The following is a 27326-nucleotide window of genomic DNA, read 5'->3' on the forward strand; positions in this document are numbered from 1 at the left end:
TAACACTAACCCTACTACTACCTTACACTACATACCTCTAACCCTACTACTACCTTACACTACATACCCCTAACCCTACTACTACCTTACACTACGTACCTCTAACCCTAACACTAACCCTACTACTGTCTTACACTACGTACCTCTAACCCTACTACTACCTTACACTACGTTCCTCTAACCCTACTACTACCTTACACTACGTACCTCTAACCCTACTACTGCCTTACACTATGTACCTCTAACCCTAACACTAACCCTACTACTACCAAACACTATGTACCTCTAACCCTACTACTACCTTACACTACGTACCTCTAACCCTACTACTACCTTACACTACGTACCTCTAACCCTAACACTAACCCTACTACTACCTTACACTACGTACCTCTAACCCTAACACTAACCCTACTACTACCTTACACTACGTACCTCTAATCCTAACACTAACCCTACTACTACCTTACACTATGTACCTCTAACCCTAACACTAACCCTACTACTGCCTTACAATACATACCTCTAACCCTACTACTACCTTACACTACGTACCTCTAACCCTACTACTGCCTTACACTATGCACCTCTAACCCTAACACTAACCCTACTACTACCTTACACTACGTACCTCTAACCCTACTACTACCTTACACTACGTACCTCTAACCCTAACACTAACCCTACTACTACCTTACACTACGTACCTCTAACCCTAACACTAACCCTACTACTACCTTACACTACGTACCTCTAACCCTAACACTAACCCTACTACTACCTTACACTACGTACCTCTAACCCTACTACTACCTTACACTATGTACCCTCTAACCCTAACACTAACCCTACTACTACCTTACACTACATACCTCTAACCCTAACACTAACCCTACTACTACCTTACACTACGTACCTCTAACCCTATTACTACCTTCCACTACGTACCTCTAGCCCTACTACTACCTTACACTACGTACCTCTAACCCTAACACTAACCCTACTACTACCTTACACTACGTACCTCTAAACCTACTACTACCTTACACTACGTACCTCTAATCCTAACACTAACCCTACTACTACCTTACACTATGTACCTCTAACCCTAACACTAACCCTACTACTGCCTTACAATACATACCTCTAACCCTACTACTACCTTACACTACGTACCTCTAACCCTACTACTGCCTTACACTATGCACCTCTAACCCTAACACTAACCCTACTACTACCTTACACTACGTACCTCTAACCCTACTACTACCTTACACTACGTACCTCTAACCCTAACACTAACCCTACTACTACCTTACACTACGTACCTCTAACCCTAACACTAACCCTACTACTACCTTACACTACTTACCTCTAACCCTACTACTACCTTACACTACGTACCTCTAACCCTACTACTACCTTACACTACGTACCTCTAACCCTACTACTACCTTACACTACGTACCTCTAACCCTAACACTAACCCTACTACTACCTTACACTACGTACCTCTAACCCTACTACTACCTTACACTACGTACCTCTAACCCTACTACTACCTTACACTACGTACCTCTAACCCTACTACTACCTTACACTACGTACCTCTAACCCTAACACTAACCCTACTACTACCTTACACTACATACCTCTAACCCTACTACTACCTTACACTACATACCTCTAACCCTAACACTAACCCTACTACTACCTTACACTACATACCTCTAACCCTAACACTAACCCTACTACTACCTTACACTACGTTATTTCTCTTTGTCCTTAGTTATTCTGTGTTTATGTGTCTCCATAGTTACGGTGTCTCTCTGTCTCCGTAGCTACGCGGACATCCTTTTTCTGACCGTACCTTCAGGGAACATGCTGGAGTTTAATCTAACCAATGAGAAGCTGATTCTGTTCTCAGCCAAGGCTCCACAGGTCAAACACATCGTGGACTGCTTCATCACTGAGATCAAGAAGGTGAGAAACACAATACTAAATACTAACACACTACTTCATTACTGACGTCAAGAAGGTAGAACCCCAATACTAAATACTAACACACTACTAGAACCACAATACTAAATACTAACACACTACTACTTTATTACTGACCTCAAGAAGGTAGAAACACAATACTAAATACTAACATACTACTTAATTACTGACGTCAAGAAGGTAGAACCACAATACTAAATACTAACACACTACTAGAAACACAATACTAAATACTAACACACTACTAGAACCACAATACTAAATACTGACACACTACTAGAACCACAATACTAAATACTGACACACTACTAGAAACACAATACTAAATACTGACACACTACTAGAACCACAATACTAAATACTAACACACTACTAGAACCACAATACTAAATACTGACACACTACTAGAACCACAATACTAAATACTGACACACTACTAGAACCACAATACTAAATACTAACACACTACTAGAACCACAATACTAAATACTGACACACTACTAGAACCACAATACTAAATACTGACACACTACTAGAACCACAATACTAAATACTAACACACTACTACTTTATTACTGACGTCAAGAAGGTAGAACCACAATACTAAATACTAACACACTACTAGAAACACAATACTAAATACTAACACACTACTAGAACCACAATACTAAATACTAACACACTACTAGAACCACAATACTAAATACTAACACACTACTACTTTATTACTGACGTCAAGAAGGTAGAACCACAATACTAAATACTAACACACTACTAGAACCACAATACTAAATACTAACATGTTGCCATCTATCCAGGGTTTTACAATGTCTGAATATAAACTTACATTTTGTACCATCTTCCTACAGCTTTAGTTCTGTGAGAAATGCAAAAAAAACATTACATTTGGTCATTTTTGCCAAACTGTGTCTTTTGTTAGTAGCCAAGTTATGGATAAACAGTCGTTACCGAGCAACCAGAGCAAGGATGAACAGCCATAAACATGTAGTTAATCAAAGGACATGGGATGTGGCTCTACCATTTAATATCTCTGATAAGTGGATTTGTTGTTTTGTTATCGGAAATATAAATTACCCCCCCCCTCTCCCCTCCCCCCCCTCTCCCACCTCATCCTCCCCTCCTCCCCCTCTCCCTCCTCCTATTCCGCCCTCCCCCTCTCCCCTCCTCCCCCTCTCCCTCCTCATCCTCCCCTCCTCCCCCTCTCCCTCCTCCTATTCTGCCCACCCCCTCTCCCTCCTCCTCTCCCCTCCTCCCCCTCTCCCTCCTCCTATTCCACCCTCCCCCTCTCCCCTCCTCCTCTTCCAGGACTCTGACTATGTGGTAGCAGAGCGTAACTTTGTGACAGACGAGCGTCCTCTGCTCGCATTCCATAAAGGTGACATCATCAGGCTGCAGGTCACGGAAGGACTGGAAAAGGGTGTGCCCCGCCCCCTCCCCCATACACACTGATGACATCACAGCCCTACACACATACGTCCTCTAACTATAACTCTGTGTGTGTGTGTGTGTGTGTGTGTGTTTGTGTGTGTGTGTGTGTGTGTGTGTGTGTGTGTGTGTGTGTGTGTGTGTGTGTGTGTGTGTGTGTGTGTGTGTGTGTGTGTGTGTGTGTGTGTGTGTGTGTGTGTGTGTGTGTGTGTTACAGGATACAGCTACGGCTCTGTTGTGAGGAAGAAGGTGATGTTTCTGGAGGAGATGAAGAGAGACACGCCAGACTTTGGTGAGAAGACGTCTCTCTCTCCTCTTCCTCCACCTCATCTCGCTCTTCTCTTCTCTTCCTCCACCTCATCTCTCTCTCCTCTTCCTCCACCTCATCTCTCTCTCCTCTTCCTTCACCTCATCTATTTATCCTCTTATCTCTCTCCTCTTCCTCCACCTCATCTCTTTCTCCTCAGCCTTCACCTCATCTCTCTCCTCTTCCTCCACCTCATCTCTTTCTCCTCATCCTTCACCTCATCTCTCTCCTCTTCCTTCACCTCATCTCATCTCTCTCCTCCCTCTTCCTTCACCTCATCTCTCTCCTCTTCCTCCACCTCATCTCTCTCCTCTTCCTTCACCTCATCTCTCTCTCCTCTTCCTTCACCTCATCTCATCTCTCTCCCCTCTTCCTTCACCTCATCTCTCTCTCCTCTTCCTCCACCTCATCTCGCTCTTCTCTTCTCTTCCTCCACCTCATCTCTCTCTCCTCTTCCTCCACCTCATCTCTCTCTCCTCTTCCTTCACCTCATCTATTTATCCTCTTATCTCTCTCCTCTTCCTCCACCTCATCTCTTTCTCCTCATCCTTCACCTCATCTCTCTCCTCTTCCTCCACCTCATCTCTTTCTCCTCATCCTTCACCTCATCTCTCTCCTCTTCCTTCACCTCATCTCATCTCTCTCCCCTCTTCCTTCACCTCATCTCTCTCCTCTTCCTCCACCTCATCTCTCTCCTCTTCCTTCACCTCATCTCTCTCCTCTTCCTTCACCTCATCTCTCTCTCCTCTTCCTTCACCTCATCTCTCTCTCCTCTTCATTCACCTCATCTCTCTCCTCTTTCTTCACCTCATCTCTCTCCTCTTTCTTCACCTCATCTCTCTCCTCTTCCTTCAACTCATCTCTCTCTCCTCTTCCTCCATCTCATATCTCTCTCCTCTTCCTTCATCTCATCTCTCTCCCCTCTTCCTCCACCTCATCTCTCTCCCCTCTTCCTTCACCTCATCTCTCTCTCCTCTTCCTTCACCTCATCTCATCTCTCTCCCCTCTTCCTTCACCTCATCTCTCTCTCCTCTTCATTCACCTCATCTCTCTCCTCTTTCTTCACCTCATCTCTCTCCTCTTTCTTCACCTCATCTCTCTCCTCTTCCTTCAACTCATCTCTCTCTCCTCTTCCTCCATCTCATATCTCTCTCCTCTTCCTTCATCTCATCTCTCTCTCCTCTTCATTCACCTCATCTCTCTCTCCTCTTCCTTCACCTCATCTCTCTCCTCTTCCTTCAACTCATCTCTCTCTCCTCTTCCTTCATCTCATCTCTCTCCCTTCTTCCTTCACCTCATCTCTCTCTCCTCTTCCTTCACCTCATCTCTCTCTCCTCTTCATTCACCTCATCTCTCTCCTCTTTCTTCACCTCATCTCTCTCCTCTTTCTTCACCTCATCTCTCTCCTCTTCCTTCAACTCATCTCTCTCTCCTCTTCCTCCATCTCATATCTCTCTCCTCTTCCTTCATCTCATCTCTCTCCCCTCTTCCTCCACCTCATCTCTCTCCCCTCTTCCTCCACCTCATCTCTCTCCTCTTCCACCACTTCATCTCTCTCCCCTCTTCCTCCACCTCATCTCTCTCCCCTCTTCCTCCACCTCATCTCTCTCCTCTTCCACCACTTCATCTCTCTCCCCTCTTCCTCCACCTCATCTCTCTCCCCTCTTCCTCCACTTCATCTCTCTCCTCTTCCTCCACCTCATCTCTCTCCTCTCCTCTTCCTTCACCTCATCTCTCTCCCCTCTTCCTCCACCTCATCTCTCTCCTCTTCCTCCACCTCATCTCTCTCCCCTCTTCCTCCACCTCATCTCTCTCCCCTCTTCCTCCACCTCATCTCTCCATCTTTCTCTCCTGTGTGTGTTTCCCCTGTCTGTTGTTCTACCAGGTTGGAAGTTTGGAGGGGTGTTTGGTCGTGCAGGGGCGTTCCCGACAGATTGTGTCCGTCCCGTTGCTGCCCCTGACTTCCTGTCCCTCCCGGTCGACCGCAGGGCGGAGCTTAAAGGAGGAGCAGGGCAGGTTGCCGTGACATCAGCTATGGCTGTGGCCGTGGCGTCCAGCGCGGCCGCTCACGAGATAGACCCCACCCTGGAGGTACACACTGATACACACACTGTAGTACACCAGATAGACCCCCCCCTGGAGGTGCACACTGATACACACACTGTAGTACACCAGATAGACCCCACCCTGGAGGTACACACTGATACACACACTGTAGTACAGGAGATAGACCCCACCCTGGAGGTACACACTGATACACACACTGTAGTACACCAGATAGACCCCACCCTGGAGGTACACACTGATACACACACTGTAGTACAGGAGAAAGACCCCACCCTGGAGGTACACACTGATACACACACTGTAGTACACCAGATAGACCCCCCCCCCCTGGAGGTACACACTGATACACACACTGTAGTACACCAGATAGACCCCACCCTGGAGGTACACACTGATACACACACTGTAGTACACCAGATAGACCCCACCCTGGAGGTACACACTGATACACACACTGTAGTACACCAGATAGACCCCCCCCAGGAGGTACACACTGATACACACACTGTCGTACACCAGATAGACCCCACCCTAGTACTACTGTACTACTATACTACTATACTACTGCACTAGTATACTACTGTACTACTATACTACTATACTATTGTACTACTATACTACAATACCACTGTACTGCCATACTACTGTACTGGTAAACTACTGTACTACTGTACTAGTATACTAATGTACTGGTGTACTACTATACTACTATACTACTGCACTACTATGCTACTATACTACTGTACTACTGTACTGGAGTACTAGTATATTACTATACTACTGTACTACTGTACTAGTATACTACTGTACTGGTGTACTAGTATACTACTGTACTACTATACTACTATACTACTATTCTACTGCACTACTATACTACTGTACTACTGTACTGGCGTACTAGTATACTACTGTACTACTGTACTACTATATACTATACTACTATACTACTTCACTATTATGCTACTATACTACTCTACTGGTATACTAGTATACTACTGTACTACTGTACTACTATACTACTATACTACTGCACCACTATGCTACTATACTACTGTACTACTGTACTGGTGTACTAGTATACTACTATACTACTAAACTCCTGTACTACTATACTACTATACTACTGCACTACTATGCTACTATACTACTGTACTGGTGTACTAGTATATTACTATACTGCTGTACTACTGTACTAGTATACTGTACCACTGTACCACTGTACTATACATGTTGCTTGGGTTTAGGAGGGGTTTGATGAGGTCCTAGAGGTCGACGAGAGCGTTCTGTACTACTGTATACATGTTGCTGTGGTTTAGGAGGGGTTTGATGAGGTCGTAGAGGTCGACGAGAGCGTTCTGTACTACTGTATACATGTTGCTGTGGTTTAGGAGGGGTTTGATGAGGTCCTAGAGGTCAACGAGAGCGTTCTGTACTACTGTATACATGTTGCTGTGGTTTAGGAGGGGTTTGATGAGGTCCTAGAGGTCGATGAGAGCGTTCTGTACTACTGTATACATGTTGCTGTGGTTTAGGAGGGTTTGATGAGGTCCTAGAGGTCGACGAGAGCGTTCTGTACTACTGTATACATGTTGCTGTGGTCTAGGAGGGGTTTGATGAGGTCCTAGAGGTCGATGAGAGCGTTCTGTACTACTGTATACATGTTGCTGTGGTTTAGGAGGGGTTTGATGAGGTCCTAGAGGTCGACGAGAGCGTTCTGCACTACTGTACTACTGTATACATGTTGCTGTGGTTTAGGAGGGGTTTGATGAGGTCAGCGAGGTCAACGAGAGCGTTCTGTACTACTGTATACATGTTGCTGTGGTTTAGGAGGGGTTTGATGAGGTCCTAGAGGTCAATGAGAGCGTTCTGTACTACTGTATACATGTTGCTGTGGTTTAGGAGGGGTTTGATGAGGTCCTAGAGGTCGATGAGAGCGTTCTGTACTACTGTATACATGTTGCTGTGGTTTAGGAGGGGTTTGATGAGGTCCTAGAGGTCAACGAGAGCGTTCTGTACTACTGTATACATGTTGCTGTGGTTTAGGAGGGGTTTGATGAGGTCCTAGAGGTCGACGAGAGCGTTCTGTACTACTGTATACATGTTGCTGTGGTTTAGGAGGGGTTTGATGAGGTCCTAGAGGTCGACGAGAGCGTTCTGTACTACTGTACTACTGTATACATGTTGCTGTGGTTTAGGAGGGGTTTGATGAGGTCCTAGAGGTCGATGAGAGCGTTCTGTACTACTGTATACATGTTGCTGTGGTTTAGGAGGGGTTTGATGAGGTCCTAGAGGTCGACGAGAGCGTTCTGTACTACTGTACTACTGTATACATGTTGCTGTGGTTTAGGAGGGGTTTGATGAGGTCCTAGAGGTCGACGAGAGCGTTCTGTACTACTGTATACATGTTGCTGTGGTTTAGGAGGGGTTTGATGAGGTCCTAGAGGTCGACGAGAGCGTTCTGTACTACTGTATACATGTTGCTGTGGTTTAGGAGGGGTTTGATGAGGTCCTAGAGGTCGACGAGAGCGTTCTGTACTACTGTATACATGTTGCTGTGGTTTAGGAGGGGTTTGATGAGGTCCTAGAGGTCGACGAGAGCGTTCTGTACTACTGTACTACTGTATACATGTTGCTGTGGTTTAGGAGGGGTTTGATGAGGTCCTAGAGGTCAACGAGAGCGTTCTGTACTACTGTATACATGTTGCTGTGGTTTAGGAGGGGTTTGATGAGGTCCTAGAGGTCGACGAGAGCATTCTGTACTACTGTACTACTGTATACATGTTGCTGTGGTTTAGGAGGGGTTTGATGAGGTCCTAGAGGTCGATGAGAGCGTTCTGTACTACTGTATACATGTTGCTGTGGTTTAGGAGGGTTTTGATGAGGTCCTAGAGGTCAACGAGAGCGTTCTGTACTACTGTATACATGTTGCTGTGGTTTAGGAGGGGTTTGATGAGGTCCTAGAGGTCGACGAGAGCGTTCTGTACTACTGTATACATGTTGCTGTGGTTTAGGAGGGGTTTGATGAGGTCCTAGAGGTCGATGAGAGCGTTCTGTACTACTGTATACATGTTGCTGTGGTTTAGGAGGGGTTTGATGAGGTCCTAGAGGTCGACGAGAGCGTTCTGTACTACTGTACTACTGTATACATGTTGCTGTGGTTTAGGAGGGGTTTGATGAGGTCCTAGAGGTCAACGAGAGCGTTCTGTACTACTGTATACATGTTGCTGTGTTTTAGGAGGGGTTTGATGAGGTCCTAGAGGTCGACGAGAGCGTTCTGTACTACTGTATACATGTTGCTGTGGTTTAGGAGGGGTTTGATGAGGTCCTTGAGGTCAACGAGAGCGTTCTGTACTACTGTATACATGTTGCTGTGGTTTAGGAGGGGTTTGATGGTGTCCTAGAGGTCGATGAGAGCGTTCTGTACTACTGTATACATGTTGCTGTGGTTTAGGAGGGGTTTGATGGTGTCCTAGAGGTCGATGAGAGCGTTCTGTACTACTGTATACATGTTGCTGTGGTTTAGGAGGGGTTTGATGAGGTCCTAGAGGTCGACGAGAGCGTTCTGTACTACTGTATACATGTTGCTGTGGTTTAGGAGGGGTTTGATGAGGTCCTAGAGATCGACGAGAGCATTCTGTACTACTGTATACATGTTGCTGTGGTTTAGGAGTGGTTTGATGAGGTCCCAGAGGTCGACGAGAGCGTTCTGTACTACTGTATACATGTTGCTGTGGTTTAGGAGGGGTTTGATGAGGTCCTAGAGGTCGATGAGAGCGTTCTGTACTACTGTATACATGTTGCTGTGGTTTAGGAGGGGTTTGATGAGGTCCTAGAGGTCAACGAGAGCGTTCTGTACTACTGTATACATGTTGCTGTGGTTTAGGAGGGGTTTGATGAGGTCCTAGAGGTCGACGAGAGCGTTCTGTACTACTGTATACATGTTGCTGTGGTTTAGGAGGGGTTTGATGAGGTCCTAGAGGTCGACGAGAGCGTTCTGTACTACTGTACTACTGTATACATGTTGCTGTGGTTTAGGAGGGGTTTGATGAGGTCCTAGAGGTCGATGAGAGCGTTCTGTACTACTGTATACATGTTGCTGTGGTTTAGGAGGGGTTTTGATGAGGTCCTAGAGGTCGACGAGAGCGTTCTGTACTACTGTACTACTGTATACATGTTGCTGTGGTTTAGGAGGGGTTTGATGAGGTCCTAGAGGTCGACGAGAGCGTTCTGTACTACTGTATACATGTTGCTGTGGTTTAGGAGGGGTTTGATGAGGTCCTAGAGGTCGACGAGAGCGTTCTGTACTACTGTACTACTGTATACATGTTGCTGTGGTTTAGGAGGGGTTTGATGAGTTCCTAGAGGTCGATGAGAGCGTTCTGTACTACTGTATACATGTTGCTGTGGTTTAGGAGGGGTTTGATGAGGTCCTAGAGGTCGACGAGAGCGTTCTGTACTACTGTACTACTGTATACATGTTGCTGTGGTTTAGGAGGGGTTTGATGAGGTCCTAGAGGTCGACGAGAGCGTTCTGTACTACTGTATACATGTTGCTGTGGTTTAGGAGGGGTTTGATGAGGTCCTAGAGGTCGATGAGAGCGTTCTGTACTACTGTATACATGTTGCTGTGGTTTAGGAGGGGTTTGATGAGGTCCTAGAGGTCAACGAGAGCGTTCTGTACTACTGTATACATGTTGCTGTGGTTTAGGAGGGGTTTGATGAGGTCCTAGAGGTCGACGAGAGCGTTCTGTACTACTCTATACATGTTGCTGTGGTTTAGGAGGGGTTTGATGAGGTCCTAGAGGTCGACGAGAGCGTTCTGTACTACTGTACTACTGTATACATGTTGCTGTGGTTTAGGAGGGGTTTGATGAGGTCCTAGAGGTCGATGAGAGCGTTCTGTACTACTGTATACATGTTGCTGTGGTTTAGGAGGGGTTTGATGAGGTCCTAGAGGTCGACGAGAGCGTTCTGTACTACTGTACTACTGTATACATGTTGCTGTGGTTTAGGAGGGGTTTGATGAGGTCCTAGAGGTCGACGAGAGCGTTCTGTACTACTGTATACATGTTGCTGTGGTTTAGGAGGGGTTTGATGAGGTCCTAGAGGTCGATGAGAGCGTTCTGTACTACTGTATACATGTTGCTGTGGTTTAGGAGGGGTTTGATGAGGTCCTAGAGGTCGACGAGAGCGTTCTGTACTACTGTATACATGTTGCTGTGGTTTAGGAGGGGTTTGATGAGGTCCTAGAGGTCAACGAGAGCGTTCTGTACTACTGTATACATGTTGCTGTGGTTTAGGAGGGGTTTGATGAGGTCCTAGAGGTCGACGAGAGCATTCTGTACTACTGTACTACTGTATACATGTTGCTGTGGTTTAGGAGGGGTTTGATGAGGTCCTAGAGGTCGATGAGAGCGTTCTGTACTACTGTATACATGTTGCTGTGGTTTAGGAGGGTTTTGATGAGGTCCTAGAGGTCAACGAGAGCGTTCTGTACTACTGTATACATGTTGCTGTGGTTTAGGAGGGGTTTGATGAGGTCCTAGAGGTCGACGAGAGCGTTCTGTACTACTGTATACATGTTGCTGTGGTTTAGGAGGGGTTTGATGAGGTCCTAGAGGTCGATGAGAGCGTTCTGTACTACTGTATACATGTTGCTGTGGTTTAGGAGGGGTTTGATGAGGTCCTAGAGGTCAACGAGAGCGTTCTGTACTACTGTATACATGTTGCTGTGTTTTAGGAGGGGTTTGATGAGGTCCTAGAGGTCGACGAGAGCGTTCTGTACTACTGTATACATGTTGCTGTGGTTTAGGAGGGGTTTGATGAGGTCCTTGAGGTCAACGAGAGCGTTCTGTACTACTGTATACATGTTGCTGTGGTTTAGGAGGGGTTTGATGGTGTCCTAGAGGTCGATGAGAGCGTTCTGTACTACTGTATACATGTTGCTGTGGTTTAGGAGGGGTTTGATGGTGTCCTAGAGGTCGATGAGAGCGTTCTGTACTACTGTATACATGTTGCTGTGGTTTAGGAGGGGTTTGATGAGGTCCTAGAGGTCGACGAGAGCGTTCTGTACTACTGTATACATGTTGCTGTGGTTTAGGAGGGGTTTGATGAGGTCCTAGAGATCGACGAGAGCATTCTGTACTACTGTATACATGTTGCTGTGGTTTAGGAGTGGTTTGATGAGGTCCCAAAGGTCGACGAGAGCGTTCTGTACTACTGTATACATGTTGCTGTGGTTTAGGAGGGTTTGATGAGGTCCTAGAGGTCGATGAGAGCGTTCTGTACTACTGTATACATGTTGCTGTGGTTTAGGAGGGGTTTGATGAGGTCCTAGAGGTCAACGAGAGCGTTCTGTACTACTGTATACATGTTGCTGTGGTTTAGGAGGGGTTTGATGAGGTCCTAGAGGTCGACGAGAGCGTTCTGTACTACTGTATACATGTTGCTGTGGTTTAGGAGGGGTTTGATGAGGTCCTAGAGGTCGACGAGAGCGTTCTGTACTACTGTACTACTGTATACATGTTGCTGTGGTTTAGGAGGGGTTTGATGAGGTCCTAGAGGTCGACGAGAGCGTTCTGTACTACTGTACTACTGTATACATGTTGCTGTGGTTTAGGAGGGGTTTGATGAGGTCCTAGAGGTCGACGAGAGCGTTCTGTACTACTGTATACATGTTGCTGTGGTTTAGGAGGGGTTTGATGAGGTCCTTGAGGTCAACGAGAGCGTTCTGTACTACTGTATACATGTTGCTGTGGTTTAGGAGGGGTTTGATGGTGTCCTAGAGGTCGATGAGAGCGTTCTGTACTACTGTATACATGTTGCTGTGGTTTAGGAGGGGTTTGATGGTGTCCTAGAGGTCGATGAGAGCGTTCTGTACTACTGTATACATGTTGCTGTGGTTTAGGAGGGGTTTGATGAGGTCCTAGAGGTCGACGAGAGCGTTCTGTACTACTGTATACATGTTGCTGTGGTTTAGGAGGGGTTTGATGAGGTCCTAGAGATCGACGAGAGCGTTCTGTACTACTGTATACATGTTGCTGTGGTTTAGGAGTGGTTTGATGAGGTCCCAGAGGTCGACGAGAGCGTTCTGTACTACTGTATACATGTTGCTGTGGTTTAGGAGGGGTTTGATGAGGTCCTAGAGGTCGATGAGAGCGTTCTGTACTACTGTATACATGTTGCTGTGGTTTAGGAGGGGTTTGATGAGGTCCTAGAGGTATACGAGAGCGTTATGTACTACTGTATACATGTTGCTGTGGTTTAGGAGGGGTTTGATGAGGTCCTAGAGGTCGATGAGAGCGTTCTGCACTACTGTATACATGTTGCTGTGGTTTAGGAGGGGTTTGATGAGGTCCTAGAGGTCAACAGGAGCGTTCTGTACTACTGTATACATGTTGCTGTGGTTTAGGAGGGGTTTGATGAGGTCCTAGAGGTCGATGAGAGCGTTCTGTACTACTGTATACATGTTGCTGTGGTTTAGGAGGGGTTTGATGAGGTCCTAGAGGTCGATGAGAGCGTTCTGTACTACTGTATACATGTTGCTGTGGTTTAGGAGGGGTTTGATGAGGTCCTAGAGGTCGATGAGAGCATTCTGTACTACTGTACTACTGTATACATGTTGCTGTGGTTTAGGAGGGGTTTGATGAGGTCCTAGAGGTCGATGAGAGCATTCTGTACTACTGTACTACTGTATACATGTTGCTGTGGTTTAGGAGGGGTTTGATGAGGTCCTAGAGGTCAACGAGAGCGTTCTGCACTACTGTATACATGTTGCTGTGGTTTAGGAGGGGTTTGATGAGGTCCTAGAGGTCGACGAGAGCGTTCTGTACTACTGTATACATGTTGCTGTGGTTTAGGAGGGGTTTGATGAGGTCCTAGAGGTCGATGAGAGCATTCTGTACTACTGTACTACTGTATACATGTTGCTGTGGTTTAGGAGGGGTTTGATGAGGTCCTAGAGGTCAACGAGAGCGTTCTGCACTACTGTATACATGTTGCTGTGGTTTAGGAGGGGTTTGATGAGGTCCTAGAGGTCGACGAGAGCGTTCTGTACTACTGTATACATGTTGCTGTGGTTTAGGAGGGGTTTGATGAGGTCCTAGAGGTCAACGAGAGCGTTCTGCACTACTGTATACATGTTGCTGTGGTTTAGGAGGGGTTTGATGAGGTCCTAGAGGTCGACGAGAGCGTTCTGTACTACTGTATACATGTTGCTGTGGTTTAGGAGGGGTTTGATGAGGTCCTAGAGGTCGACGAGAGCGTTCTGTACTACTGTATACATGTTGCTGTGGTTTAGGAGGGGTTTGATGAGGTCCTAGAGGTCGACGAGAGCGTTCTGTACTACTGTACTACTGTATACCTGTTGCTGTGGTTTAGGAGGGGTTTGATGAGGTCCTAGAGGTCGATGAGAGCGTTCTGTACTACTGTATACATGTTGCTGTGGTTTAGGAGGGGTTTGATGAGGTCCTAGAGGTCAACGAGAGCGTTCTGTACTACTGTACTACTGTATACATGTTGCTGTGGTTTAGGAGGGGTTTGATGAGGTCCTAGAGGTCGACGAGAGCGTTCTGTACTACTGTATACATGTTGCTGTGGTTTAGGAGGGGTTTGATGAGGTCCTAGAGGTCGATGAGAGTATTCTGTACTACTGTACTACTGTATACATGTTGCTGTGGTTTAGGAGGGGTTTGATGAGGTCCTAGAGGTCAACGAGAGCGTTCTGTACTACTGTATACATGTTGCTGTGGTTTAGGAGGGGTTTGATGAGGTCCTAGAGGTCGATGAGAGCGTTCTGTACTACTGTATTGTATACATGTTGCTGTGGTTTAGGAGGGGTTTGATGAGGTCCTAGAGGTCGATGAGAGCGTTCTGTACTACTGTATACATGTTGCTGTGGTTTAGGAGGGGTTTGATGAGGTCCTAGAGGTCAACGAGAGCGTTCTGTACTACTGTATACATGTTGCTGTGGTTTAGGAGGGGTTTGATGAGGTCCTAGAGGTCGATGAGAGCGTTCTGTACTACTGTATACATGTTGCTGTGGTTTAGGAGGGGTTTGATGAGGTCCTAGAGGTCGATGAGAGCGTTCTGTACTACTGTATACATGTTGCTGTGGTTTAGGAGGGGTTTGATGAGGTCCTAGAGATCGACGAGAGCGTTCTGCACTACTGTATACATGTTGCTGTGGTTTAGGAGGGATTTGATGAGGTCCTAGAGGTCGACGAGAGCGTTCTGTACTACTGTATACATGTTGCTGTGGTTTAGGAGGGGTTTGATGAGGTCCTAGAGGTCAACGAGAGCGTTCTGTACTACTGTATACATGTTGCTGTGGTTTAGGAGGGGTTTGATGAGGTCCTAGAGGACAACGAGAGCGTTCTGTACTACTGTATACATGTTGCTGTGGTTTAGGAGGGGTTTGATGAGGTCCTAGAGGTCGACGAGAGCGTTCTGTACTACTGTATACATGTTGCTGTGGGTTTAGGAGGGGTTTAATGAGGTCCTAGAGGTCAACGAGAGCGTTCTGTACTACTGTATACATGTTGCTGTGGTTTAGGAGGGGTTTGATGAGGTCCTAGAGGTCGACGAGAGCGTTCTGTACTACTGTACTACTGTATACATGTTGCTGTGGTTTAGGAGGGGTTTGATGAGGTCCTAGAGGTCGATGAGAGCATTCTGTACTACTGTATACATGTTGCTGTGGTTTAGGAGGGGTTTGATGAGGTCCTAGAGGTCGATGAGAGCGTTCTGTACTACTGTATACATGTTGCTGTGGTTTAGGAGGGGTTTGATGAGGTCCTAGAGGTCAACGAGAGCGTTCTGTACTACTGTATACATGTTGCTGTGGTTTAGGAGGGGTTTGATGAGGTCCTAGAGGTCGACGAGATCGTTCTGTACTACTGTATACATGTTGCTGTGGTTTAGGAGGGGTTTGATGAGGTCCTAGAGGTCGACGAGAGCATTCTGTACTACTGTACTACTGTATACATGTTGCTGTGGTTTAGGAGGGGTTTGATGAGGTCCTAGAGGTCGATGAGAGCGTTCTGTACTACTGTATACATGTTGCTGTGGTTTAGGAGGGTTTTGATGAGGTCCTAGAGGTCAACGAGAGCGTTCTGTACTACTGTATACATGTTGCTGTGGTTTAGGAGGGGTTTGATGAGGTCCTAGAGGTCGACGAGAGCGTTCTGTACTACTGTATACATGTTGCTGTGGTTTAGGAGGGGTTTGATGAGGTCCTAGAGGTCGATGAGAGCGTTCTGTACTACTGTATACATGTTGCTGTGGTTTAGGAGGGGTTTGATGAGGTCCTAGAGGTCGACGAGAGCGTTCTGTACTACTGTACTACTGTATACATGTTGCTGTGGTTTAGGAGGGGTTTGATGAGGTCCTAGAGGTCAACGAGAGCGTTCTGTACTACTGTATACATGTTGCTGTGTTTTAGGAGGGGTTTGATGAGGTCCTAGAGGTCGACGAGAGCGTTCTGTACTACTGTATACATGTTGCTGTGGTTTAGGAGGGGTTTGATGAGGTCCTTGAGGTCAACGAGAGCGTTCTGTACTACTGTATACATGTTGCTGTGGTTTAGGAGGGGTTTGATGGTGTCCTAGAGGTCGATGAGAGCGTTCTGTACTACTGTATACATGTTGCTGTGGTTTAGGAGGGGTTTGATGGTGTCCTAGAGGTCGATGAGAGCGTTCTGTACTACTGTATACATGTTGCTGTGGTTTAGGAGGGGTTTGATGAGGTCCTAGAGGTCGACGAGAGCGTTCTGTACTACTGTATACATGTTGCTGTGGTTTAGGAGGGGTTTGATGAGGTCCTAGAGATCGACGAGAGCATTCTGTACTACTGTATACATGTTGCTGTGGTTTAGGAGTGGTTTGATGAGGTCCCAGAGGTCGACGAGAGCGTTCTGTACTACTGTATACATGTTGCTGTGGTTTAGGAGGGGTTTGATGAGGTCCTAGAGGTCGATGAGAGCGTTCTGTACTACTGTATACATGTTGCTGTGGTTTAGGAGGGGTTTGATGAGGTCCTAGAGGTCGACGAGAGCATTGTTCTGTACTACTGTATACATGTTGCTGTGGTTTAGGAGGGGTTTGATGAGGTCCTAGAGGTCGATGAGAGCGTTCTGCACTACTGTATACATGTTGCTGTGGTTTAGGAGGGGTTTGATGAGGTCCTAGAGGTCAACGAGAGCGTTCTGTACTACTGTATACATGTTGCTGTGGTTTAGGAGGGGTTTGATGAGGTCCTAGAGGTCGACTGAGAGCGTTCTGTACTACTGTATACATGTTGCTGTGGTTTAGGAGGGGTTTGATGAGGTCCTAGAGGTCGATGAGAGCGTTCTGTACTACTGTATACATGTTGCTGTGGTTTAGGAGGGGTTTGATGAGGTCCTAGAGGTCGATGAGAGCGATCTGTACTACTGTACTACTGTATACATGTTGCTGTGGTTTAGGAGGGGTTTGATGAGGTCCTAGAGGTCGACGAGAGCGTTCTGTACTACTGTATACATGTTGCTGTGGTTTAGGAGGGGTTTGATGAGGTCCTAGAGGTCAACGAGAGCGTCTGCACTACTGTATACATGTTGCTGTGGTTTAGGAGGGGTTTGATGAGGTCCTAGAGGTCGACGAGAGCGTTCTGTACTACTGTATACATGTTACTGTGGTTTAGGAGGGGTTTGATGAGGTCCTAGAGGTCGACGAGAGCGTTCTGTACTACTGTATACATGTTGCTGTGGTTTAGGAGGGGTTTGATGAGGTCCTAGAGGTCGACGAGAGCGTTCTGTACTACTGTACTACTGTATACCTGTTGCTGTGGTTTAGGAGGGGTTTGATGAGGTCCTAGAGGTCGATGAGAGCGTTCTGTACTACTGTATACATGTTGCTGTGGTTTAGGAGGGGTTTGATGAGGTCCTAGAGGTCAACGAGAGCGTTCTGTACTACTGTACTACTGTATACATGTTGCTGTGGTTTAGGAGGGGTTTGATGAGGTCCTAGAGGTCGACGAGAGCGTTCTGTACTACTGTATACATGTTGCTGTGGTTTAGGAGGGGTTTGATGAGGTCCTAGAGGTCGATGAGAGTATTCTGTACTACTGTACTACTGTATACATGTTGCTGTGGTTTAGGAGGGGTTTGATGAGGTCCTAGAGGTCAACGAGAGCGTTCTGTACTACTGTATACATGTTGCTGTGGTTTAGGAGGGGTTTGATGAGGTCCTAGAGGTCGATGAGAGCGTTCTGTACTACTGTATACATGTTGCTGTGGTTTAGGAGGGGTTTGATGAGGTCCTAGAGGTCGATGAGAGCGTTCTGTACTACTGTATACATGTTGCTGTGGTTTAGGAGGGGTTTGATGAGGTCCTAGAGGTCGATGAGAGCGTTCTGTACTACTGTATACATGTTGCTGTGGTTTAGGAGGGGTTTGATGAGGTCCTAGAGGTCGATGAGAGCGTTCTGTACTACTGTATACATGTTGCTGTGGTTTAGGAGGGGTTTGATGAGGTCCTAGAGATCGACGAGAGCGTTCTGCACTACTGTATACATGTTGCTGTGGTTTAGGAGGGATTTGATGAGGTCCTAGAGGTCGACGAGAGCGTTCTGTACTACTGTATACATGTTGCTGTGGTTTATGAGGGGTTTGATGAGGTCCTAGAGGTCAACGAGAGCGTTCTGTACTACTGTATACATGTTGCTGTGGTTTAGGAGGGGTTTGATGAGGTCCTAGAGGACAACGAGAGCGTTCTGTACTACTGTATACATGTTGCTGTGGTTTAGGAGGGGGTTTGATGAGGTCCTAGAGGTCGACGAGAGCGTTCTGTACTACTGTATACATGTTGCTGTGGTTTAGGAGGGGTTTAATGAGGTCCTAGAGGTCAACGAGAGCGTTCTGTACTACTGTATACATGTTGCTGTGGTTTAGGAGGGGTTTGATGAGGTCCTAGAGGTCGACGAGAGCGTTCTGTACTACTGTACTACTGTATACATGTTGCTGTGGTTTAGGAGGGGTTTGATGAGGTCCTAGAGGTCGATGAGAGCGTTCTGTACTACTGTATACATGTTGCTGTGGTTTAGGAGGGTTTGATGAGGTCCTAGAGGTCGATGAGAGCGTTCTGTACTACTGTATACATGTTGCTGTGGTTTAGGAGGGGTTTGATGAGGTCCTAGAGGTCGACGAGAACGTTCTGCAGGACACGCGGTACGATATGGTGGAGTTCGCAAAGAAATACTTCAGACAACCGACTGCTAAGGGGTAAGCACACATACACCATTCATACACACATACAACACACACCACTCACACACACACACATCAAACACACACACACACATCAAACACACACACCACACACACACACATCAAACACACACACCACTCACACACACATCAAACACACACACACATCAAATACACACACCACACACACACACACATCAAATACACACACCACACACACACACATCAAACACACACACCACTCACACACCTTCCACTGTGTCCCTCAGAAGTGAGTGTTTATCTGTGGTTCCTCCCCACAGGGCCTCTGTGAAGTCCAAGAAGCCCAAAGATACCAGAGATCCCTTTGAAATGGTCAGGTTCTCCAAGGTAACACATTATAACACATTATAACACTTTAAAATACATTATAACACTTTAAAATGCATTATAACACATCAGGTTCTCCAAGGTAACACATTATAACACATTATAACACATTATAACACATTATAACACATCAAGGTCTCCAAGGTAACACATTATAACACATTATAACACATCAAGGTCTCCAAGGTAACACATTATAACACATTACAACAAACACATTTATAACACATCAAGGTCTCCAAGGTAACACATTATAACACATTACAAACACATTATAACACATTATAACACATCAAGGTCTCCAAGGTAACACATTATACACATTATAACACATCAAGGTCTCCAAGGTAACACATTATAACACATTATAATACATTATAACACATCAAGGTCTCCAAGGTAACACATTATAACACATTATAACACATTATAACACTTTAAAATACATTATAACACATTATAACACTTTAAAATACATTGTAACACATTACAACACATTATAATACATTATAACACATCAAGGTCTCCAAGGTAACACATTATAACAATTATACACATCAAGGTCTCCAAGGTAACACATTATAACACATTATAATACATTATAACACATCAAGGTCTCCAAGGTAACACATTATAACATATTATAACACATTATAAACACTTAAAAATACATTATATACTTAAAATACATTATAACACATTATAACACTTTAAAATACATTGTAACACATTATAACACATTATAACACATTATAACACATTATAACACATTATAACACATTATAACACATTATAACACTTTAAAATACATTGTAACACATTATAACACATTATAACACATTATAACACTTTAAAATACATTATAACACTTTAAAATACATTGTAACACTTTAAAATACATTTTAAATCAAATCAAATCAAATTTATTTATATAGCCCTTCGTACATCAGCTGATATCTCAAAGTGCTGTACAGAAACCCAGCCTAAAACCCCAAACAGCAAGCAATGCAGGTGTAGAAGCACGGTGGCTAGGAAAAACTCCCTAGAAAGGCCAATACCTAGGAAGAAACCTAGAGAGGAACCAGGCTATGTGGGGTGGCCAGTCCTCTTCTGGCTGTGCCGGGTGGAGATTATAACAGAACATGGCCAAGATGTTCAAATGTTCATAAATGACCAGCATGGTCGAATAATAATTAGGCAGAACAGTTGAAACTGGAGCAGCAGCACAGTCAGGTGGAAGTTGAAACTGGAGCAGCAGCATGGCCAGGTGGACTGGGGACAGCAAGGAGTCATCATGTCAGGTAGTCCTGGGGCGTGGTCCTAGGGCTCAGGTCCTCCGAGAGAGAGAGAAAAAAGAGAGAATTAGAGAGAGCATATGTGGGGTGGCCAGTCCTATTCTGGCTGTGCCGGGTGGAGATTATAACAGAACATGGCCAAGATGTTCAAATGTTCATAAATGACCAGCATGGTCGAATAATAATAAGGCAGAACAGTTGAAACTGGAGCAGCAGCACAGTCAGGTGGAAGTTGAAACTGGAGCAGCAGCACGGCCAGGTGGACTGGGGACAGCAAGGAGTCATCATGTCAGTAACACATTATAATACATTATAACACATCAAGGTCTCCAAGGTAACACATAACACATTATAACACATTATAACACATTATAATACATTATAACACATCAAGGTCTCCAAGGTAACACATTATAACACATTATAACACATTTTAAACACATCAAGGTCTCCAGGGCAACACATTATAACACATTATAACACATCAATTTCTCCAAGGTAACACATTATAACACATCAAGTTCTCCAAGGTAACACTTTATAACACATTATAACACATTATAACACATTATAACACATCAATTTCTCCAAGGTAACACATTATAACACATCACGGTCTCCAGGGCAACACATTATAACACATTATAACACTTTATAACACTTCAAGTTCTCCAAGGTAACACTTTATAACACATTATAACACATTATAACACATTATAACACATCAATTTCTCCAAGGTAACACATTATAACACATCAAGTTCTCCAAGGTAACACATTATAACACATTATAACACTTTATAACACATTATAATACATCAGGTTCTCCAAGGTAACACATAACACATTATAATACATTATAACACATTATAACACATTATAACACATCAGGTTCTCCAAGGTTACACTTTATAACACATTATAATACATCAGGTTCTCCATGGTAACAGATTATAACACATTATAACACATTATAACACATTATAACACATTATAACATATTATAACACCTACCCTAACTGTTTTATTATACCTCTCATAAGCCTTAAGTAGTTAACTATAGTTCCATTATATCTCTCCACCCCCCCAGTCTCCACTGTCTGAATCTCTGATAGAGTTCCATTATACCCCCCCCCCCAGTCTCCACTGTCTGAATCTCTGACAGAGTTCCATTATACCCACCCCCCCAGTCTCCACTGTCTGAATCTCACATATAGTTCCATTATATCCCCCCCCCCCAGTCTCCACTGTCTGAATCTCTGATAGAGTTCCATTATAACCCCCCCCCCCCAGTCTCCACTGTCTGAATCTCTGATAGAGTTCCATTATACCCACCCCCCCAGTCTCCACTGTCTGAATCTCACATATAGTTCCATTATATCCCCCCCCCAGTCTCCACTGTCTGAATCTCTGATAGAGTTCCATTATACCCCCCCCCCCCAGTCTCCACTGTCTGAATCTCACATATAGTTCCATTATATCCCCCCCCCCCAGTCTCCACTGTCTGAATCTCTGATAGAGTTCCATTATACCCCCCCCCCCAGTCTCCACTGTCTGAATCTCACATATAGTTCCATTATATCCCCCCCCCCAGTCTCCACTGTCTGAATCTCACATATAGTTCCATTATATCCCCCCCCCAGTCTCCACTGTCTGAATCTCACATATAGTTCCATTATATCCCCCCCCCCAGTCTCCACTGTCTGAATCTCTGATAGAGTTCCATTATACCCCCCCCCCCCCAGTCTCCACTGTCTGAATCTCACATATAGTTCCATTATATCTCTCCACCCCCCCAGTCTCCACTGTCTGAATCTCTGATAGATTTCTATTATATCCCCCCCCCCAGTCTCCACTGTCTGAATCTCACATATAGTTCCATTATATATCCCCCCCAGTCTCCACTGTCTGAATCTCACATATAGTTCCATTATATCCCCCCCCCAGTCTCCACTGTCTGAATCTCTGATAGAGTTCCATTATATCCCCCCCCCCCCCCCCCCCCCCAAGTCTCCACTGTCTGAATCTCTGATAGAGTTCCATTATATCTCTCCCCCCCAGTCTCCACTGTCTGAATCTCTGATAGAGTTCCATTATATCCCCCCCCCCCCCCCAGTCTCCACTGTCTGAATCTCACATATAGTTCCATTATATCCCCCCCCCCAGTCTCCACTGTCTGAATCTCTGATAGAGTTCCATTATATCCCCCCCCCAGTCTCCACTGTCTGAATCTCTGATAGAGTTCCATTATATCCCCTCCCAGTCTCCACTGTCTGAATCTCTGATAGAGTTCCATTATATCCCCCCCCCCAGTCTCCACTGTCTGAATCTCACATATAGTTCCATTATATCCCCCCCCCAGTCTCCACTGTCTGAATCTCTGATAGAGTTCCATTATATCCCCCCCCCAGTCTCCACTGTCTGAATCTCACATATAGTTCCATTATATCCCCCCCCCCAGTCTCCACTGTCTGAATCTCACATATAGTTCCATTATATCTCTCCACCCTCCCAGTCTCCACTCTCTGAATCTCACATATAGTTCCATTATATCTCTCCCTCCCCCCAGTCTCCACTGTCTGAATCTCTGATAGAGTTCCATTATATCCCCCCCCCAGTCTCCACTGTCTGAATCTCTGATAGAGTTCCATTATATCCCCCCCCCAGTCTCCACTGTCTGAATCTCACATATAGTTCCATTATACCCCCCCCCCCCCAGTCTCCACTGTCTGAATCTCTGATAGAGTTCCATTATACCCCCCCCCCCCAGTCTCCACTGTCTGAATCTCTGATAGAGTTCCATTATACCCCCCCCCCCCCAGTCTCCACTGTCTGAATCTCACATATAGTTCCATTATATCCCCCCCCCAGTCTCCACTGTCTGAATCTCACATATAGTTCCATTATACCCCCCCCCCCCAGTCTCCACTGTCTGAATCTCACATATAGTTCCATTATATCCCCCCCCCCAGTCTCCACTGTCTGAATCTATGATAGAGTTCCATTATATCTCTCCCCCCCCAGTCTCCACTGTCTGAATCTCACATATAGTTCCATTATATCCCCCCCTCCAGTCTCCACTGTCTGAATCTCACATATAGTTCCATTATATCCCCCCCAGTCTCCACTGTCTGAATCTCACATATAGTTCCATTATATCCCCCCCCCCCAGTCTCCACTGTCTGAATCTCACATATAGTTCCATTATATCCCCCCCCCCTCCCAGTCTCCACTGTCTGAATCTCTGATAGAGTTCCATTATATCCCCCCCCCCAGTCTCCACTGTCTGAATCTCTGATAGAGTTCCATTATATCCCCCCCCCTCCCAGTCTCCACTGTCTGAATCTCACATATAGTTCCATTATATCCCCCCCCCCAAGTCTCCACTGTCTGAATCTCTGATAGAGTTCCATTATATCCCCCCCCCAGTCTCCACTGTCTGAATCTCTGATAGAGTTCCATTATATCCCCCCCCAGTCTCCACTGTCTGAATCTCTGATAGAGTTCCATTATATCCCCTCCCAGTCTCCACTGTCTGAATCTCTGATAGAGTTCCATTATATCCCCCCCCAGTCTCCACTGTCTGAATCTCACATATAGTTCCATTATATCTCCCCCCCCCCAGTCTCCACTGTCTGAATCTCTGATAGAGTTCCATTATACCCCCCCCCCAGTCTCCACTGTCTGAATCTCACATATAGTTCCATTATATCCCTCCACCCTCCCAGTCTCCACTGTCTGAATCTCTGATAGAGTTCCATTATATCCCCCCCCAGTCTCCACTGTCTGAATCTCTGATAGAGTTCACTGATCCTGCTATGAACAGAGTGGCTACAGACATCTTCCTATGTAAGTTATAATCCACACTATGTCATGCTATGTCGTGCTTTGTCATGCTATGTCGTGCTATGTCATTTTATGCCTTTTTCATGTCATTTCATGTCATGTGCCGTTATGTTAAGTCATGGTATGTCATGCCCTACTATGTCCTGCTATGTGATGGTATGTCCTGCTATGTCCTACTACGTCCTGCGATGTCACGGTATGTCCTACTATGTCATGTTCATAGCGGTGATGCGTTTTATGGGAGACCACCCCCTGAAGGGCCTGACAGAACAAGAAGTAGTCAACACCTTCCTGAAGGTAACACCCACACCGTTAACAGTTGGTGGTTTTGTGTTGTGTTTCCGGCGTCTGTGTGATGTGTGCGTTCTCCTTCTCTCTAGCTGATTGGACAGTTTGGTCTGATGAAGGATGAAGCCTACTGTCAAATCCTCAAACAGATTACAGGAAACACCAGCTCTAAACCGTAAGACCCTAACTGTAACCCCTGACCCTACAGTCAACACCTCAAACAGATTACAGGAAACACCAGTTCTAAATTGTAAGACCCTAACTCTAACCCCTGACCTCTGAACTCTGACCCTACTGTCAAATCCTCAAACAGATTACAGGAAACACCAGTTCTAAACTGTAAGACCCTAACTCTAATCACTGACCTTTAACCCCTGGCCTCTAACCCCTGACCTCTAACTCTAATCCTGACCTCTGACTCTGACCTCTAACCTTGAACCTCTAACCTTTAGGGACAGTTGTCAGCGTGGCTGGAGGTTGCTTTACATCCTGACTGCGTTCCATCGCTGCTCTGAGGTCCTGAAGCCCTTCCTGTTGAAGTTCCTACAGAACGCCTCCCTCAGTCAGGGAGTAGTGTTTCAGGGTAGGTCGCTTCCTGTTCCAGGGTAGGTGTCTTCCTGTTCCAGGGTAGGTGTCTTCCTGTTCCAGGGTAGGTGTCTTCCTGTTCCAGGGTAGATGTCTTCCTGTTTCAGGGTAGGTGTCTTCCTGTTCCAGGGTAGGTGTCTTCCTGTTTCAGGGTGGGTGTCTTCCTGTTCCAGGGTAGGTGTCTACCTGTTTCAGGGTAGGTGTCTTCCTGTTTCAGGGTAGGTGTCTTCCTGTTTCAGGGTAGGTGTCTTCCTGTTTCAGGGTAGGTGTCTTCCTGATTCAGGGTAGGTGTCTTCCTGTTCCAGGGTAGGTGTCTTCCTGTTTCAGGGTAGGTACCTTCCTGTTTCAGGGTAGGTGTCTTCCTGTTTCAGAATAGGTATATTGTTAATGTCTATTCTCCAGGTAATGTCTCTGTGTATTGATAGGTATATTGTTCATGTCTATTCTCCAGGTAATGGTGCTGTGTATTGATAGGTATATTGTTAATGTCTATTCTCCAGGTAATGTCTCTGTGTATTGATAGGTATATTGTTAATGTCTATTCTCCAGGTAATGGTGCTGTGTATTGATAGGTATATTGTTAATGTCTATTCTCCAGGTAATGTCTCTGTGTATTGATAGGTATATTGTTAATGTCTATTCTCCAGGTAATGGTGCTGTGTATTGATAGGTATATTGTTAATGTGTATTCTCCAGGTAATGTCTCTGTGTATTGATAGGTATATTGTTAATGTGTATTCTCCAGGTAATGTCTCTGTGTATTGATGGGTATATTGTTAATGTGTATTCTCCAGGTAATGTCTCTGTGTATTGGTGGGTATATTGTTAACGTGTTCTCCATAGGCATATCAAAGGCTTGTGAGCAGAACCTGAGGAAGACCTATCGGTACGGAGGACGCATCATTCCTCCCAGCAGCATGGAACTGAAAGCTACGGTGGTTAGTTCTGACCTCTCACGCCTAACTCCTAACCTTAACCCCTGACCCCTGGTCCTTACCCTTGACCTCTGACCTGTGGTGCTCAGTAATGATCACTAGCATTGGAACATTCCCACCCAAAATTAGTACGAACGTTTCTAAATAACCAGCCAGCTGAATTTACAAATAGTTTGGATAGCGCATTACGTCTAATGTCTAACTCCTGACCTCTAATGTCTAACCCCTGAACTCTGACGTCTAACCCCTGACCTCTGACATCTAACCCCTGACCTCTACTGTCTAACCCTTGACCTCTAATGTCTAACCCCTGACCTCTAATGCCTAACCCCTGACCTCTAATGTCTTACCCCTGACCTTTACTGTTTAACCCCTGACCTCTAATGTCTAACCGCTGATCTCTAATGTCTAAACCCTGATCTCTAGTGTCTAACCCCTGATCTCTACAGTTTAACCCCTGACCTGTAATGTCTAGCCCCTGATGTCTAACCCCTGACCTCTACTGTCTAACCCCTGACCTCTAACGTCTAACCCCTGACCTCTACTGTCTAACCCCTGACCTCTAATGTCTAACCCCTGACCTCTAATGTCTAACCCCTGACCTCTACTGTCTAACCCCTGACCTCTAACATCTAACCCCTAACCTCTAATGTCTAACCCCTGACCTCTACTGTCTAACCCCTGACATCTAATGTCCAACCCCTGACCTCTACTGTCTAACCCCTGACATCTAATGTCTAAGCCCTGACCTCTACTGTCTAAACCCTGACATCTAATGTCTAAGCCCTGACCTCTACTGTCTAAACCCTGACATCTAACCCCTGATGTCTAATGTCTAATCCCTGACCTCTACTGTCTAACCCCTGACCTCTACTGGCTAACCCCTGACCTCTTCTGTCTAACCCCTGACCTCTACTCTCTAACCCCTGATCTCTACTCTCTAACCC

General features: G+C 45.6%; 1 protein-coding gene across 1 annotated transcript in view; it reads left to right on the plus strand.

Annotated features, from left to right (window-relative positions):
• Positions 1-1847: 1847 nt before the first annotated feature.
• Positions 1848-27326, plus strand: part of LOC109885841 (unconventional myosin-XV-like) — a 47615-nt gene continuing 22136 nt past the window's right edge. Inside the window, exons 1-11 of the mRNA XM_031820907.1 lie at positions 1848-1983; positions 3328-3439; positions 3665-3739; positions 5640-5845; positions 18970-19076; positions 19364-19430; positions 24502-24574; positions 24795-24868; positions 24952-25034; positions 25312-25442; positions 26288-26382. Coding sequence (XP_031676767.1) covers positions 1882-1983; positions 3328-3439; positions 3665-3739; positions 5640-5845; positions 18970-19076; positions 19364-19430; positions 24502-24574; positions 24795-24868; positions 24952-25034; positions 25312-25442; positions 26288-26382 — 1125 coding nt within the window. The 5' untranslated portion in view covers positions 1848-1881. The remainder of the gene's footprint in view (positions 1984-3327; positions 3440-3664; positions 3740-5639; positions 5846-18969; positions 19077-19363; positions 19431-24501; positions 24575-24794; positions 24869-24951; positions 25035-25311; positions 25443-26287; positions 26383-27326) is intronic.

Source organism: Oncorhynchus kisutch, unplaced genomic scaffold (genome assembly GCF_002021735.2).
Source record: "Oncorhynchus kisutch isolate 150728-3 unplaced genomic scaffold, Okis_V2 scaffold3733, whole genome shotgun sequence".
NCBI classification, from domain to species: domain Eukaryota; kingdom Metazoa; phylum Chordata; class Actinopteri; order Salmoniformes; family Salmonidae; genus Oncorhynchus; species Oncorhynchus kisutch.